Below are 18,956 nucleotides of genomic sequence, written 5' to 3'. Positions count from 1 at the left end.
AATCAATAGTAGAAGGAAATTTAAGAAAATATTTGGAAATTAAAAACACATTTTAAGATAACCCATGGATCAAAAAATCACAATGGGAAATTAGAAAGTATTTCTAGTTGAATGAAAATGAAACTGTATGAAAACTTTTGGATTACAGTTGAAAACAATTGTTAGAAAAAAAGAAAAATCTGAAATTAATAATCTAAATTTTCATTTTAAGAATCTAGAAAACAAAGAGAAAACTAAATCCAATGTAAACTGAAAGAAGGAAATAATAGAGATTAGAAGTGAAATCAATAAAGTGGAAAGCCAAAAATCAGTAGGGAAAATTGATGTTGGCTCTTTGGAAAAATCAACAAAATTGTCAAATTCTTAGCTAGACTAGCCAACTAAAAAGAGATAAGACAGATCAAAATCAGGAGACCATCACTAACTTTACAGAAACTAACAGGATTATAAAGAAATACTATAAATAACTTCATGTCAACAAAATTAGACAATTTAGATTAAATGGGCAAATTCCTAGAAAAGGCACAAATTTCCAAAATAACTCAACAGAAAGAAGGCTAAAACTCTAATGCCTGGTTTAAGGTTCTAGTCTTGGCAGCCTTCCTTTCCAGCATGTTTTCTGCAACTTTATGACATGAAGTGTATATCCTGCTGCTGCTGCTGCTAAATCTCTTCAGTCGTGTCCAGCTCTGTGTGACCCCATATCCTAGCCATAGAGAAATACTTGCTAGTTCCCTAACCATGTGATCTTACATGATTTTATGCTTTTTCATGCACTGCTTTTCCTCATCTAGGATTTTTTTTTAATGAAGAATTTCTACACACCTGATAAAGTTTTCTCTGATCCTTTTCTTGGCAAACTTAGCTTTTTCCTCCTTTAGAATTTTAATGAAAACATTTTTATTATTCTAACACAACCACATAGCCATTATGAGGACCTGTTAACATGCAAGCCTCTTTACTAGACTGTGAACTTTTGAGGACACTGTCACTTTTATATTTCTAATAGCTTATGTATATCATCCTTCATTTTTATATTTTTAATAGCTTATGTATATTAGGCACTCAATAAGGTCCACTGCACAAACTGATGCATTCTTGAGGACTGGGCCCTTATCTTTTGTTTTTTAGTATATCTGCACAACTTTAAATATACTCTCAGCAATTCTCACATATGAATCAAAAATTCCACCAGGAGCAGCTCACCATCCATGGGCAAGTTGTTCAGCAGGTCTTTATGTTCTTCTTCTTCTATCTTAAAGCCCATATTTTCCATGAAGGAGTCCAGCTTATTAACATTAAGATCCACTCCTTAGGTAAAAATAAAATGGGAATGAGAAAAACAAACAATAATGACAAAGTGAAAAGTGCTGGACATATCTATGCATTAATTAGAGAGTAAAAAATCAAAGGAACAATAAAGTTATTTAAGAATCAGGAACAGAGAGTAAGGACCTAGAACCACTCATTTCCGTAGCAATAGCATCAATTATTTTGGAAATTTTTTGTCTTTTTTTTTTAAATTTTATTTTATTTTTAAACTTTACATAACTGTATTAGTTTTGCCAAATATCAAAATGAATCCGCCACAGGCACACACGTGTTCCCCATCCTGAACCCTCCTCCCCCCTCCCTCCCCATACCATCCCCCTGGGTCATCCCAGTGCACCACTAGACATTAAAAAGATCATTAAGTTTTTAATTTAAATTAACGGGTTGCCGGTCGAGGTTCAATGCGTGGTGCTGCATGCTTGGGGCTGGTGCACTGGGACGGCCCGGGGGGGGGGGTTGGGGGGTGTGGGGAGGGGCGAGGGAAGGGGGTTCGGGATGGGGAGCACGTGTGTGCCTGTGGTGGATTCATTTTGATGTTTGGCAGAACTAATGCAATTTTGTGAAGTTTAGAAGTAGGATAAAATTAAAAAAAAAAAAAAAAAAGAATCAGGAACAGAACTTATGCCTCATTTTTGTCCAGAGGATTTGATTATAGTTCTTACGCAACATTTATAAGGAAGAAATTAAAAAATTAGGCAAGTCTGGTGAATTCTGGTAAGAAACTGCCTTTATAGTTATATTCAGAAAATAGAACTTGAAATGCAATGATAGAAACAAAAATAATTTCTTCAAAGCTAGTTATGTTCAAAGCAGTAAACAATGAGACAAAAACACTTAATAAATGAACATGTTAGACTGACAAATTTGTCACCACCAAAAATAAATGTAATTTTTTTAAAAAGCAAGTGCAAAACGTGAGGAGTCCCAAGTTCATCTGCGTTTTCGCTCACCTTTGAGAGACTTTATGCTGTCCAGCAGCTTATGTTTGTACAGCTTTCCAGCAGCTGGAACATAAGGAACAATACAGTAATTGATGAAATCAGCTGAAATAATTAAAAAATCCTGGCAATTTAAAAAAGAACATTCTTATAATTTTACTCATTTTTTCTATTTATATGCCAGCTAAGAGACAAATGGGGAAAAACTTTTAAGATAGTAGATCGACTCACATTTTTTTTTTTTAAATGAAACAATTATTAGCGGTACCTTGCCACAACTTTCTCATCTCTCGCTCTCTTTTTTCATCTGATTTTTCCTTTTCTACTCCTCTGCTTAAGCTCAAGCATATTAATGTTCCCAAGGATAGCATCAGATATTGTAGGACTCACGAATGAATGAATAGTAGCTGATTCCTGAGCTAACAGAACGATGATGACAGGTTGTCTTTGAATGGTAGCATTGAACATTTCTCCATATTTTCATGTGACATCAAATGGATATTGTTTTAGATATTTTCATTGACAAGCCAATGAGAATAAACTCTTCTGCAAAGAAATCCCATAGTGAAATGTCATCTGTTATCATCCCAGGCTTCATATTTTACAGAAATTCAAAGATTGATTTCTATTTTAGATGGGGAACTAGCATGGATATTTGACACCCTCTCCAGAAATCAGCCCAGGAAAAAGCTGAAATAAGAGTGAAAACTGGATTTTAGGAACTAAATGAAAAGTCACAGCAAAAGCTCTTGGAAAATGGAAAACTGTACTGGTGTGTGTGTGTGGTTTTACAGCCTGCATTGGAAGGCCTACTAGAGGTGACAGTTAAAGGACCAATGGGTGAAACATTACAAATGTCTGTCCTTGTCTTTATTATGATTCCTAAGTTACCATTGTCTACCCCTTTCACCACAGAAAGTAGCAGGAAAAGCCTAGACTACAGGTGAGGGATCTGGACGGTACTATCAGGGCAGTACATAGACTTAGAGACTTTAGGAGAGAGGATCTAATTTACACAGGTGAAGATGCACAATCTCCTTCAGATATTTAATCATCCTCTTCTCAACCTTGAGGGCTGATGGACTGCAATCTAGACTTTCTTCCAATTTTGTTTCTTTCTGAGTTTAAAGGTGAAACTCTGACCAGAGATGCTGCTTGAAAGTATCAACTTGGGAATATGATCAACAATGCCTGGGTCTCTCTGCCTTGGGGTTCATCCATTCCCTTCTCTTTAAACCCAACAGAGGCTGATATAGACTGGAGCCTAACCTTAGACCCTTACTGAAGGCGCATTTCCAAACACGTAATGATACTCCAAGAGAGAAAGAACTTATGGGACCAAAGTAAGTAGCCATCTGAGATGTACAACTACTTAAAAAGTAAACAAATTGGATAACACATACCATTTGAATCAGAATTATTGGAATAAAAGGACCAGGAATTTAAAGTAAGTGTGGCAAATATACTTAAGGAAAGAAGATATTAGATAATATAATAAGAATAATAAAGTATAAAAAGAATCAATGGAAATACTAGTTATAAAAGACTAGGTATAAAACATTTAATGGCTGAGTAATACCCATTGTGTATATGTACCACAGCTTTCTTATCCATTCATCTGCTGATGGGCATCTAGGTTGTTTCCATGTCCTGGCTATTATAAACAGTGCTGCGATGAACATTGGGGTACATGTGTCTCTTTCAATTCTGGTTTCCTCAGTGTGTATGCCCAGCAGTGGGATTGCTGGGTCATAAGGCAGTTTTATTTCCAGTTTTTTAAGGAATCTCCACACTGTTCTCCATAGTGGCTGTACTAGTTTGCATTCCCACCAACAGTGTAAGAGGGTTCCCTTTTCTCCACACCCTCTCCAGCATTTATTGCTTGTAGACTTTTGGATTGCAGCCATTCTGACTGGCGTGAAATGGTACCTCATACTGGTTTTGATTTGCATTTCTCTGATAATGAGTGATGTTGAGCATCTTTTCATGTGTTTGTTAGCCATCTGTATGTCTTCTTTGGAGAAATGTCTATTTAGTTCTTTGGCCCATGTTTTGATTGGGTCATTTATTTTTCTGGAATTGAGCTGCAGGAGTTGCTTGTATATTTTTGTGATTAGTTGTTTGTCAGTTGCTTCATTTGCTATTATTTTCTCCCATTCTGAACATTTAAATACAGAAATATAATAGATGCTGCTGCTGCTGCTGCTAAGTCACTTCAGTCGTGTCCGACTCTGTGTGACCCCATAGACGGCAGACCACCAGGCTCCCCTGTCCCTGGGATTCTCCAGGCAAGAACACTGGAGTGGGTTGCCATTTCCTTCTCCAATGCATGAAAGTGAAAAGTGAAAGTGAAGTCGCTCAGTTGTGTCTGACTCTTAGCGACCCCATGGACTGCAGCCCACCAGGCTCCTCCATCCATGGGATTTTCCAGGCAAGAGCACTGGAGTGGGGTGCCATTGCCTTCTCCGATAATAGATGAGATAGAGTACAATGAAAAGAGGTGAAAAATTAATTAGTGGGCTGTCCAACCAGATTGAGGCACCCTCAAAAGGTAGCAAGGAAGGATAAAAAGGTAGAAAATGGAAAGTTAGAAGATATGAGTATAGAAGTAAGAGCGCTAATCTTTGAGTAATGGGCATTCCAAAAGAAGAGAAAATAAAAATAGCAAAGAGAAATTATTTGAAGAAGTAATGAATTAAAATTTCCAGGATCAGAGAGAGATTAAGACCTTCTAATATAGAAGGCCTCATACAGGTTAAAATAGAGGAGATAAAGAAAGTCCCAACCTGAACACATAATCAGTTCAGTTCAGTTCAGTTCAGTCACTCAGTCGTGTTCGACTCTTTGGGACCCCATGAACTGCAGCACGCCAGGCCTCCCTGTCCATCACCAACTCCCGGAGTCCACCCAAACCCATGTCCATTGAGTCGATGATGTCATCCAACCATCTCATCCTCTGTCGTCCCCTTCTCCTCCTGTGCTCAATCCTTCCCAGCATCAGGGTCTTTTCCAATGAGTCAGCTCTTAGCATCAGGTGGCCAAATCACTGGAGTTTCAGCTTCAGCATCAGTCCTTCCAATGAACACCCAGGACTGATCTCCTTTAGGATGGACTGGTTGGATCTCCTTGCAGTCCAAGGGACTCTCAAGAGTCTTCTCCAACACCACAGTTCAAAAGCATCAATTCTTCAGTGCTCAGCTTTCTTTATAATCCAACTCTCACATCCATACATGACCACTGGAAAAACCATAGCCTTGACTAGACAGACCTTTGTTGGCAAAGTAATGTCTCTGCTTTTGAATATGCTGTCTAGGTTGGTCCAGGAGCTGACTGTGGCTCAGATCATGAACTCCCTATTGCCAAATTCAGACTGAAATTGGAGAAAGTGGAGAAAACCACTAGGCCATTCAGGTATGACCTAAATCAAATCCCTTATGACTATACAATGGAAGTGAGAAATAGATTTAAGGGATTAGATCTGATAGAGTGCCTGAAGTACTATGGATGGAGGTTCGTAACACTGTACAGTAGATAGGAATCAAGACCATCCCCAAGAAAAAGAAATGCAAAAAAGCAAAATGGCTGTCTAAGGAGGCCTTACAAATAGCTGTGAAGAGAAGGGAAGTGAAAAGCAAAGGGGAAAAGGAAAGATATACCCATGTGAATGCAGAGTTCCAAAGAATAGCAAGGAGAGATAAGAAAGCCTTCCTCAGCGATCAATGCAAAGAAATAGAGGAAAACAACAGAATGGGAAAGACTAGAGATCTCTTCAAGATAATTAGAGATAGCAAGGGAGCATTTCATGCAAAGATGGGGTCAATAAAGGACAGAAATTGTAGGGACCTAACAGAAGCAGAAGATATTAAGAAGAGGTGGCAAGAATACACAGAAGAACTGTACAAAAAAGATCTTCATGACCAAGATAATCACGATGGTGTGATCACTCACCTAGAGCCAGACATGCTGGAATGTGAAGTCAAGTGGGCTTTAGGAAGCATCACTATGAACAAAGCTAGTGGAGGTGATGGAATTCCGGTGGAGCTATTTCAAATCCTGAAAGATGATGCTGTGAAAGTGCTGCACTCAATATGCCAGCAAATTTGGAAAACTCAGCAGTGGCCACAGGACTGGAAAAGGTCAGTTTTCATTCCAATCCCAAGAATGCCCAAACCACAATTGCACTCATCTCACACGATAGTAAAGTAATGCTTAAAATTCTCCAAGCCAGGCTTCAGCAATACGTGAACCGTTAACTTCCAGATGTTCAAGCTGGTTTTAGAAACGGCAGAGGAACCAGAGATCAAATTGCCAACATCTGCTGGATCATGGAAAAAGCAAGAGAGTTCCAGAAAAATATCTATTTCTGCTTTATTGACTATGCCAAAGCCTTTGACTGTGTGGATCACATTAAACTGTGGAAAATTCTGAAAGAGATGGGAATAGCAGACCACCTGACCTGTCTCTTGAGAAACCTGTATGCAGGTCAGGAAGAAACAGTTAGAACTGGACATGGAACAACAGACTGGTTCCAAATAGGAAAAAGAGTACGTCAAGGCTGTTTATTGTCACCCTGCTTCTTTGACTTATATGCAGAGTACATCATGAGAAATGCTGGGCTGGAAGAAGCACAAGCTGGAATCAAGATTGCCAGGAGAACACATAATAGTGACTTTAAAAATATTGAATAAAAAGGTAAAATTCTAAAGTTCTCAAAGAGAAAAGTAATTCATCTATAAAGGAAGAAAAATCAGATTTCTCAACAGTGATTCTAGATGCTGAAAGGCAATGGAGCAGTTATTATTTGAAATATTAAAAGAACTTTGAACTTACAAAATGTTACTTAAGTGTAAGGGCATAATAAAAAATATTCTCAGGTATTCAATGTTTAGCATTAATCCTACAGAGACTCATATTGAAAATAGTTTTAAAAGTAAGCTCTCAACAAGTAAAGCAAATGTAGGAGATAATACAAGAGGTATGGGAAGAAAAAAAATCTTCAGATATTTTGGTTAAGTCTGTTGCAGATTTACAAAAGTCTAGGTACAGATTGCTTCCCTGGTGGCTCAGGTGCTAAAGAATCTGCCTGCAATGCCAGAGACCTGGGTTTGATCCCTGGGTTGGGAAGACTCCCCTGGAGGAGGAAATGGCAGTCAACTCCAGTATTCTTGCCTGGAGAATACTCATGGACAGAAGAGCCTGGTGGGCTACAGTCCACGGGGTTGTAAAGAGTCAGATATGACTAAGCAACTAAACGCAGCTAGGTACAGAGGAAAAGGAGAAAGGATATTATCCATAATAACTGACTCTTACATCCTGGATAAATATCAATATGATGGAGATAGGAAGCAAGTTAAGTTGACAAATCGGTCATGAAAGGGTGCTAAAATCTTTGTCTTAACTGGGGGAAGATACAGATTGACAAGTTTAAGGAATAATTAGGGTAAATGGCCATGAATATGTCTCAATAAAGACAATCACTATAACTTTTAAACTTCCAGAAGAAGATTCAAGGAATATAGTGGAAATTATAAAGGTTGAAAAAAGTAACAAAAATACTGCAAACTATGAAATATGATAGCAGAACTATGTCCTATGTTACAGTAATTATAAATGAGTTAACTCAACAATTACAAAATATAAACTGTCAGAGTATGTTGAAAAACAAAATCAAATAATATGTTGTCTACAAGAGACACAGAGTAAAAAGACATAGAAAAGTTGATAACAACAGCATGGATATGAACCAAGACAAAGCTGGGGTAGCAATCCTTTTTCCTAAATAGGAATTATGGCAAAATACCTCAAAGGATAAAGAAGGATGTTATTTATCTATAAAAGGATCAATAGAACAAAATATATTTTCACCATAAATATGTACGCACCTAACAACGAGGCCTGCAACTATTAATATATAAAGCAGCAACTGACAACTGCAAGGAGAAACAGTATAAGTATAGTTGGAGGTTTTTTACATCCCTATTTAGAAACACATACCAAGCCAACAAAAATAAAATACATATTGAAGATTTGAACAATACAATTAATGTTTAAGCACAATTACTAACAGAATGTATATATTTTGGGGAGAGCACATAGAATACTAAAGAAAACAGACTATGTTTTCAGTAATAAAGGTATGCTAGAAAAATTCCCAAGGGATCAATATCACATATAATGTATTTTTTGACCAGAATATAATAAAATTAAAATTTAATAACAAAAGAATTGCTAAACATTAGACATACCTCAAGAAGATAAGAGTGTACATCTTTGACTCAGTCCATGAAAAAAACTTTGTGTCTTTACCTCACAAAAACTCCAAAGTAAAAAAAAAACAAAAAAACCCAACAACCCCAAATCTTGAAAGTACAAGGAACTTCAAACAAGCCTTTCTCTCTTTGCTCTGTCATTACTGATAACCTGACTCTGCTTCTTTTTTTTAATTTATTTATTTTTAATTGAAGGATAATTGCTTTACAATATTGTGTTGGTTTCTGCCATATATCAACATGAATCAGCCATAGGTATACATATGTTCCCTCCTCCTTGAACTTCCCTCCCACCTCCCACCCCATCCCACCCCTCTAGGTTGTCACAGAGCACTGGTTTGAGTTCCCTGATTCATACGGCAAATTCCCACTGGCTATCTATTTTTACATATGGTAGTGCCTATTTTTCCACACTATTCTCTCCATTTGTCCCAACTTCTCCTTCCCACCCCCACTGTGTCCACAAGTCTGATCTCTATGTCTGAGTCTCCACTCAGTCAGTCAGTTCAGTCGCCCAGTCGTGTCCAACTCTTTGCGATCCCATGAATTGCAGCACGCCAGGCCTCCCATCCATCACCAACTCCCAGAGTTCACCTAAACTCATGTCCATCGAGTCGGTGATGCCATCCAACCATCTCATCCTCTGTCGTCCCCTTCTCCTCCTGCCCCCAATCCCTCCCAGCATCAGAGTATTTTCCAATGAGTCAACTCTTCCCATGAGGTGGCCAAAGTATTGGAGTTTCAGCTTCAACATCAGTCCTTCCAAAGAACACCCAGGACTGACCTCCTTTAGGATGGACTGGTTGGATCTCCTTGCAGTCCAAGGGACTCTCAAGAGTCTTCTCAACACCACAGTTCAAAAGCATCAATTCTTCGGTGCTCAGCTTTCTTTATAGTCCAGCTCTCACATCCATACATGACCGCTGGAAAAACCATAGCCTCGACTAGACAGACCTTTGTTGGCAAAGTAATATCTCTGCTTTTCAATATGCTATCTAGGTTGGTCATAACTTTCCTTCCAAGGAGTAAGCGTCTTTTAATTTCATGGCTGCAGTCACCATCTGCAGTGATTTTGGAGCCCCCAAAAATAAAGTCTGACACTGTTTCCACTGTTTCCCCGTCTATTTCCCATGAAGTGATGGGACCAGATGCCATGATCTTCGTTTTCTGAATGTTGAGCTTTAAGCCAACTTTTTCACTCTCCTCTTTCACTTTCATCAAGAGGCTTAGTTCCTCTTCACTTTCTGCCATAAGGGTGGTGTCATCAGCATATCTGAGGTTATTGATATTTCTCCCAGCAATTTTGATTCCAGCTTGTGCTTCTTCCAGCCCAGCGTTTCTCATGATGTACTCTGCATAGAAGTTAAATAAGCAGGGTGACAATATACAGCCTTGACGTACTCCTTTTCCTATTTGGAACCAGTCTGTTGTTCCATGTCCAGTTCTAACTGTTGCTTCCTGACCTGCATGAGTCTCCACTGCTGCCTTGCAAATAGGCTCATCAGTACCATCTTTCTAGATACTGTACATATGCGTTAATATATGATATTTGTTTTTCTGCTGAGTCAGTTTCTTGCTTTCAGACTTTCACATGAGAATCAGTCACTAGCCTTTGATATTACCCAATGGTCTTTCTTCTATAAAATGTGAGATTTTTTTCTCTTCCCCCCATACTTTTGCCCTTTCTTGTTTTTCCATTATGATTATATCACACTTTTGGGGGGTTGGTAATTGAGATTAACTGCTCATTATTATGACTATATAAATATTATAACTAAGCCACATAATGGATACTTCCCATTCCATAATAGGTTATAACTATTAATACATTTCCTTTCATATTGAAATTTTTGTCTTTCTTGCAGTTAGTGATTGACTTTTTTTCAGTTTTTTTATTGGCGTAAGATTAATTTACAATGTTGTGTTAGTGTCTGCTGTACAACAAAGTGAATCAGCTATAGGTACACATATATCCTTTCCCTCTTGGGCCTCCCTCCCACCCCTCATTCCACCCACCTAGGTCATCACAGAACACTGGGCTGAGCTCCCTGTGCTGTGTAGCAGCTTCCCACTAGCCAGCTACTTTACTCAGGCTGGTGTAAATATGTCAGTGCTACTCTTTCAATTTGTCCCACCTTCCCATCCCCCCGCCCCCGCCCCCCACCCCACCGTGTCCACAAATCTGTTCTCTCTACTGAGTCTCTATTTCTACCCTGCAAATAAGTTCATTAGTAACAATGTCTTATTTTGCTTAGTTTCCAATGTGTCTATGTAGTTAATTAATCTCTAACTCTCAAACAGAACTGAAAAATCTCCTCTCAATATGTTCAAATAATGTTAGATATTCTACCAGTCTCTAGACTATCACTTTTTTTGGAGACAATATTCTTCTGCTCTAAATTAAACAACTTCTCTCATCTTTTTTAAAAATTAATTTTTATTGGAGTATATCTGCTTTACCATGTTGTGTTAGTTTCTGTTGTACAGCAAAATGAATCAAGTATACATATACATATATCTTCTCTTTTCTGGATTTCCTCCTTCCAATTTAAGTCATCACAAAGCACTGAGTAGACATCCCTGAACTATTCTGTAGTTTCTCTTTAGTTATCTATTTTATACTCTCTCTAGTCTCGATGCACAGCTGTTATGTTGAGATTTTCCTGTATCATTTTTCTGAAAATTCTCTTAATTTCACTCTTTTTTATACTTATTTCAGCAAAATATTTTATTTATTATTTTTCAAATTGACGTATAATTGCTTTATAATGTTTCAGGTGTACAGCAAAATGATTCGGTTTGCATACATATATATTACATATTCTTCCCAGGATTTTTTCCTTTATAGGTTATTATATTAGATATAGATCCCTGTGCTATACAGTAGGTCCTTGCTGTTTATATATTTTATATAAAGTAGTGTGTATCTCTTAATCCCAAATTTCCAATTTATCCTTTCCTCTCTCCTTCCCCTTAGTAACCACAAGTTTGCTATGTCTGTGAGTCTATTTCTGCTTTGTAAATATGTTCATTTGCATAATTTTAAAATATTCTATGTATAAGTGATATGATTGGTATTCTGTCTGACTTACTTTACTCAATATGATAATCTTTAGTTCCATTTATGTTGCTGCAAATGGCATTATTGCATTCTTTTTTATGGTTGAATAATATTCTATTGTGTGTGTATATATATATACACATATACACTACATCTTCTTTATCCATTCATCCGTCAGTGGACATTTAGCCTGCTTCCATGTCTTGGCTACTGTAATAAATAGTGCTGCTATGAACATTGTGGTGCCTGTATCGTTTTGAATTAAAGGCTTCATCTTTTCTGGATATATGCCCAGGAGCAGGATTGTAGGATCATATAGCAAAATTCTATTTTCAGTTTTTTAAGGAACCTCCATTGTGTTTTCCACAGTAGCTGAACCAACTGACATTCCCACCAACAGTGTCGGAGGGTTCCCTTTTCTTTACATCCTCTCCAGCATTTGTTATTTGTAGACTTTTAATGATGGTCGTTCTGACCCGTGTCAGGTGGTACCTCTCTGTAGTTTTGACTTGCATTTCACTAATTAAAAATTACTAACATCTTTATTATATATTTTGAATATTTTAAAGCGTTTTCATCTTTTCACATCCATCATTTTATCTTTACCATCATCATTGTACAGATGGATTATATCTGAATTATTGATTTGTTAGCCAAATTAACAGAGCATTTCTCCACATAATGTGAATACACCGTGTTTTCTATAGTGTTGGATTTTACATGGTCGGTTGTGCCTCTTTGCTTTCAACACTTTTAGGTTTTGTTACCTTCTACTACCGAAACCTTTCAGCACTGTTTTAATTGATATACACACTGTGAAGAGTCTCCAATAGTGTTCACAGTTTCCTTCGTACTTCCACAGCAGTGCACACTTATGAACACAGAGCACTTACCATTGTGTATACTATTCGTTTCTTTTCTTTGTTTTTTTTTTTGTGGGGGGGGCGAGGATGTGCTGTCTCTACCTTGAGTACTTTTAGGTGCTGGACTTTGGTTTGTTCATCTCTGTGACTCAGAGCCTATTATAATGTCTAGTACCTAATGGCAACCAATTCACTTTCACTGAATGGATGAATACTTCATTGGTAAATGAAATGCTCACCATCGAGTGGCAAACTTTTCCTCAACACAGAATTCTCCTTCAGTTGGTCTCTTAACCCTATGTCTTTCAGAAGATTTCCCAGATCGTTATGGTCAAGAACCTCCCCTTAAAAAATAAAACAATGATAAAAGGTCAAACTTTAAATAATAATAATAGTAATAAAAATACAAATAATACCAATACCACTACCACTACTACTACTACTATCAACTGTTTGTGCAGCATCATCCACAAATATAGGATAAAAAGCAATAGAAATATTAAGTATTGTTTAATTACTTAGAATTAGAAGGGGGATTCAGAAATAGTTTATTTGTGGTAAATGGAGTTCTTCAATGTTGGGAACAAGTAACAAATACACCACACAGAAAATCATTTATTTTTGATAATAATCAAATATTTCTGTAACAGCTCATTAAATTTTCTGGTGCAAATAATTCTGCCAGCATGTAATCTTTGCTCTATTGTTTTATTTTTGCCTGAATTATGAGCTTCTTCTCAGTGGTCAAATTACTACATGTGTAATTTGCCTTGCCATTTTGCTTTTAGAACAGCAGGAAAATAATAATATTATTGAGAAATACCAAAGCATAAAGGGTTTATTATTGAGGCATTATACTGTAGCCTTTAAAATAAGAAGTAGGCAACAATTAATTATAATAATGAATAACATTTAGCTTATAAAGCTGTCTTTCCAGTTATGTACACATTACCAATTAAAACAGATATAGTAGCAGGATTAATATATCATGGACAGGCTAACAGAAAATACTTTAAAAATAACTTCTTTTGTTAAGTATTGAGATTTTAAAAATTATTCCTTATTATTTCTTCTCACTCACCTAGAAGTTCTTGTACTTCATCTAGAAGTCTATCCAGTTTAACTCTTCTCTCAACTACAAAATAAAACAAAATTTAGATATAATCCTGCTATGACCTAAATCATGTCCCCTTAATTTCATATGTTGAAGCCCTATTCCCCAGTGTGACTGTATTTGGAAATAAAGTCTTTAGGAGGTAATTAAGGTTAAATGAGGTTGTGAGGGTGGAGCCATAATCCAATAGGACTGTGGCCTTATAAGAGGAAGATTTTTTTTTTTTCTCTCCACCCTGCCGTGTGAAGACACAGTGAGAAGGCAGCTGTCTGCAAGCTAGGAAGAAAACTTTCACCAGAAACCAAATAAAATGACACAGTGATCCTGGATTTCCCTGCATCCAGAACTTAGAGAAAATAAATTTCTCTTAAGTCACACAGACTATGGTATTTTGTTATGGCAGCCTCAGCAGACTAATACAGGTCCCAATTATATAAAATTCTTAAACTGTGGAGTAAAATGTAAGAATTTTGCAGTTGCCAAGAGTTTTTTTTGTTTTTTTCCTTCTAGTTAGATGTTTTATTTGACTCTTTGCATTCCTATGGACTGTAGCCTGCAAGGCTCCTTTGTCTGTGGCATTTTCCCGGTAAGAATACCGGAGTGAGTTGCCATGACCTCCTGCAGGGGATCTTTCCAACCCAGGGATCGAACCCATGTCTCTTATGTCTCCTGCATTGGCAGGTGAGTTCTTTACCACAGTGCCACCTGGGAAGCCCTATATAAGCATAGGCTTGGGGGAAAAAAGACTCTAAGTATGACAAACACATTATTCCATTTATTCACCTTTTACTTTTTGTATTCCTCACTCATTAGAGTGGGAGAGAAAAAAAACTCATTCCTAATTTTGTCTTGTTTTCTGTTCCAGCTTTATAGCTGACCAAATTGTAAGATATTAAAACTGTACACTGTGATTATTTTGTATATATACATTGTGAAAAGTTGCCCCCATCTAGTTAATTAATATCTCTCACTATATAATCTATCCATCTATTAACTATCTATCTATCTATATGTTTTTGGTGAGAACATTTAATTCTATTCTCTTAGCAAATTTCAATTAAGCAACACTCTGTTATCAACTACAGTTACCATGTTTTACATTAGATCCGTTGATCTTATTTATCTTACAGTTGAAAGACATTTCCTGGAGAAATTTGGGCAGGAGAAACAACATGATTAGTTTCTTGTTTTAAAAACAGCGCTGCTGGGACTTCCCTGGTGGTCTAGTGACTGAGACTCTGAGCTCCCAGTGCAGGAGGTCCACAGTCCCACTGCTGGTCAGGACTAGATGCTGCACACCACAGCTGAAGATCCTGCCTGCTACAACCAAGACCCAGCACGGCCAAATACGTAAACTTTTGTTTTTAAACAATATGTCTCTGTTTTTTAGGATTTGCTCTCTATAGGCTTCTGGCTTTTTCCAAGAAATTAACAAGTATACTTCAGATATTTCTACAGAGAAATAAAAAAAAATTTTTGCAGGGCACTGGGTACTTGAAGTGCTTACCATCAATTGGCAGGTGACTGCATAGTTCCTCAATGTCTTCCTCATCAAGTGGGAATCCCAAGTTCTTAAGAGCATCATCTATTTTATCGATATTAACCTTTCCTCCTTATGAAAAAAAGGGATAAGAATAAAGGAAAACTGTGATTATGCTAAAGAGGAAAAAATGCCTGGTCATATCAATCAATCAACATAAATGGAAGCAAAAAGCAATGACACCATAAAACTCTTGACGTGATTAAAAAGAATTAGTTGAGGAATTAGAAATAGAAAAATTCTTTTCAGTGTTCCAGGAAACACTGTTACAGCAATTTACAAGGTGAATTTACCTAGAAGAAAGAGGTGAGTATTAAGACTAACAAATTATAGCAGAGACAATGCACATATTATTACCATTTAGTAAAATTCAAAATTTGCCACACTGACAAAATAATGTAGCTATTTCTTTCGATTGTGTACAACTAAGAATGTCAGCTCATTAAAAAACTAGACTAATACAATTAGCAAGCCAATCAGTGAGAAATAAAAGAGATTGTAGAAAAGTAAATGCAAAAGCTTGAAGATCTATTTTTTCTTTCTTGGCAGTTTTCTCACTCACCTCTGTATTTCTTTACTCCATCCATCAACCTGTTTTTATACACCATTTGATTTTCTGTAAGATAAGAGTCAATTTAGTTCATAATTAAGTGGAAACTCAGAAAGTACTATTTAATTGTTTGTAAATTTTTATAAATTTTTAATTAGTTAAAATCCCAAGAAGGAAACAAAGAAATGAACAAGATTCTCAAGGTTAACTATACATTCTATGGCATCTGATGTACTTTTAGCGAAACTCTAACATGTAAAACAGATTTTTTCCTTTTATTTTTTTTTCTACAGTGTACCTTTCTTCCTTTCCTCAGCTCTTCTGACTACCACCTTTCCCTACTTTTAGTTTTAGAATTGTTATAGATGTTGGTTCCAAAATTTAAAGCTATTTCTCTGTAACAGCTGCTGCTGCTAAGTCGCTTCAGTCATGTCCGACTCTGTGCAACCCCACCAGGCTTCCCCATCCCTGGGATTCTCCAGGCAAGAACACTGGAGGGAGCTGCCATTTCCTTCTCCAATGCATGAAAGTGAAAAGTGAAAGTGAAGTTGCTCAGTTATGTCCGACTCTAGCGACCCCATGGACTGCAGCCCACCAGGCTCCTCCGTCCATGGGAGTTTCTAGGCAAAAAGTACTGAAGTGGGGTGCCACAGTACCCTACAAAAGAGCATTACACTCCAAGTAAGGATTTAAATGGTAAGAACTGAATATTATATATCAGAATTGGTACTTTTGACATTAATTTTTCTCTTAATTAAAAAATGAGATACAAATGAAACAGAGCATTGTGTAAATTTAAGGCATGAAACATATTGATCTGATACATTCATATTGTAATATGAGGGCCATTGTATCATTAGTAACACCTCTGTCATTTCACATAGTTATCATTTCTTCTTGTGCTGGGAACAATTAAGATCTTTTTTATAATACAGTTTTGTTGTCTATAATCACTATACTGTGCATTAGATCTCCAGGACTTATTTATCTACTGGTTTCAAGTATGTATCCTTAAATAATATCTCTCTCATCCTTCCCCCTCAACCAGCCTCTGGAAACCACCATTCTACTTGCTCTTTTTTTGAATTAGTTTCTCTAAAGATTTCACATAGAAGAGATTATCATCCAGTATTTGCATTTCTCAGACTTAATCTCACTTAGCATAATATTTTCAGAGTCTGTTTTGTTGCAAATGGAAAGATTTCCTCTTTACTCATGACTGGATAGTACTCCATTGTATATAATATACTATATTTCCTTTATACATTTATTCACTGATGACCACTTAAGTTGTTTCCATATCTTAGATATTGCAAATAATGCTGCAGTAAGCATGGCAGTGCATATATATCTCTTTGATAACCTGTTTTCATTTCCTTTGGATATATGCCCAGAAGTGGGGTTGCTGAATCATATGACAGTTCTATTTTTAATTTGTTGGGGAACTTCATATTGGTATCCATAGTGGCTGAACCAGTTTATAATCCCACCAACAGTGTACAGGGTTCCCTTTCTCTATATCCTTGAACACACTTGTTGTCTCTTGTCTTCTTGATATAAGCCATTCTTATAGGTGTGAGATAGTATCTCATTGTGGATTTGATTTGCATTTTCCTGATTAGTGATGATTACCACTTTTTCATGTGCCTGTTGGCCATCTGTATGTCCTCTTTGGAAAAATGTCTAATCAGATTCTCTGCCCACTTTTAAGTTGGATTTCTTTTTTGTTATCGAGTTGTATAAACTGTTTATGTATTTTGGATATTAACCCCTATCTGATACATGGTTTGCAAACATTTTCTCCCATTTCACAGGCTGCCTTTCCATTTTGTTGATTGCTTCTCTTTCAGTGCAGAAACTTGTAAAGCTGATGCAGCCCCATTTGCTGAGTTTTTTGTTGTTGTTTGTGCTTTTGGTGTCATATCCAAAAAAATTCTTGCCAGGACCAATGTTGAGGAACTTCCTCCCTAGGTTTTCTTCTATGAATTTTATGGTATTAAGTTTTAACATTTCATTATTTGACCCATCTCAATTTAATTTTGTGAAGTGTAAGGTCGAGGTCCAATTTAATTCTTCTATATGTGGTTATCCAGTTTTCCCAACATCAGTTGTTGACGAGATAATCCTTTCCCCATTTGATGTTCTTGGCTCTCTAATTAAATATTAGTTGACTATTTATGCAAAAGTTTAGTATTAGGCTGTCTATCCTGTTTTGTATATATGTCTATTTTTATGCCAGTACCATACTGCTTTAATTACCTTAGCTTTGTGGTATAGCTAGTGGTCAGGAAGTGTGATTCTCCAATTATGTTTTTCTCTCTTATGATTGCTTTGGCTATTTGGGGTCTTCTGTAGTTCCATATAATATTTAGAACTTTTTTCTATTTCTGTGAAATAGAAATTTCAATTTAAATAGAATTGCATTTAATTTGTAGATGGCTTTGAGTAGCATGGAATTTTTAACAATATTAACTTCCAATCCATGAACACAGGATGTCTTTCCATTTGTTTATGTCTTCTTTGATTTCTTTTGATGAAATCTTGCAGTATTGTACAAAATTTTCATGTTCTTAGATAAATTTATTCTTAAGTATTTTATTATTTTTGATGCTATTGTGAGTGGGATAGTTCTCTTTACTTCTTTTCCAGATGTTTTGCCGTTAGTGTTTAGAAGTGCAGTTGATTTCTGTGTATTGATTTTATATCCTGCAATGTCACTGAATTCATTGATTAAATTCAACAGTCTTTTAGTTGAGATTTAGTTGGGATTTTGAATACACTGGATCCTTGAAAAATACAAGTTTGAACTGCAGGGGTCCACGTACATGTGAATTTTTCTTCTTTTAAACTAGTGCTTCCCTACTGGCTCACTGTAAAGAATATGCTTGTCAATGCAGGAGACATGGGTTCAGTCCCTGGGTCAGGAAGATTCCATGGAGAAGGATCTTCTCCATGTATTCTTCTCCAGTATTCTTGCCCGCAAAATCCCATGGACAGAGGAGCCTGGTGGGCTACAGTCTATGGGGGTCACAAAGATTCAGACATGACTTAGTGACTGAACAACAATGAAACAACAACATACATCTACTACAATACTACATGATCCATAGTTGGTTAAAACTGAGGATTGGAACTGTGGATTTAGATGACCACCTGTAAAATTAGATTTTTCAACTGCGGGGAGGGTTGGTGTTCCTAACTGCCATGTTGCTCAAGGGTCAACTGTATATATATATATATATATATATATATATATATATATATATATATACACACACACATACATACA

General features: G+C 36.6%; 1 protein-coding gene across 1 annotated transcript in view; it reads right to left on the bottom strand.

The window, feature by feature from the left end:
• EFCAB3 (EF-hand calcium binding domain 3) overlaps positions 1–18,956 on the bottom strand; it is a 147,495-nt gene that overhangs the window by 103,995 nt on the left and 24,544 nt on the right. Inside the window, exons 14-19 of the mRNA XM_024980197.2 lie at positions 15,680–15,733; positions 15,085–15,189; positions 13,545–13,598; positions 12,703–12,807; positions 2,283–2,336; positions 1,207–1,311 (exon numbers count right to left, since the gene is read on the bottom strand). Coding sequence (XP_024835965.2) covers positions 1,207–1,311; positions 2,283–2,336; positions 12,703–12,807; positions 13,545–13,598; positions 15,085–15,189; positions 15,680–15,733 — 477 coding nt within the window. The remainder of the gene's footprint in view (positions 1–1,206; positions 1,312–2,282; positions 2,337–12,702; positions 12,808–13,544; positions 13,599–15,084; positions 15,190–15,679; positions 15,734–18,956) is intronic.

The sequence above is a fragment of the Bos taurus genome, chromosome 19 (genome assembly GCF_002263795.3).
Source record: "Bos taurus isolate L1 Dominette 01449 registration number 42190680 breed Hereford chromosome 19, ARS-UCD2.0, whole genome shotgun sequence".
In the NCBI taxonomy this organism is placed as follows: Eukaryota; Metazoa; Chordata; class Mammalia; order Artiodactyla; family Bovidae; genus Bos; species Bos taurus.
This window is presented reverse-complemented; position numbering and strand designations above follow the sequence as displayed.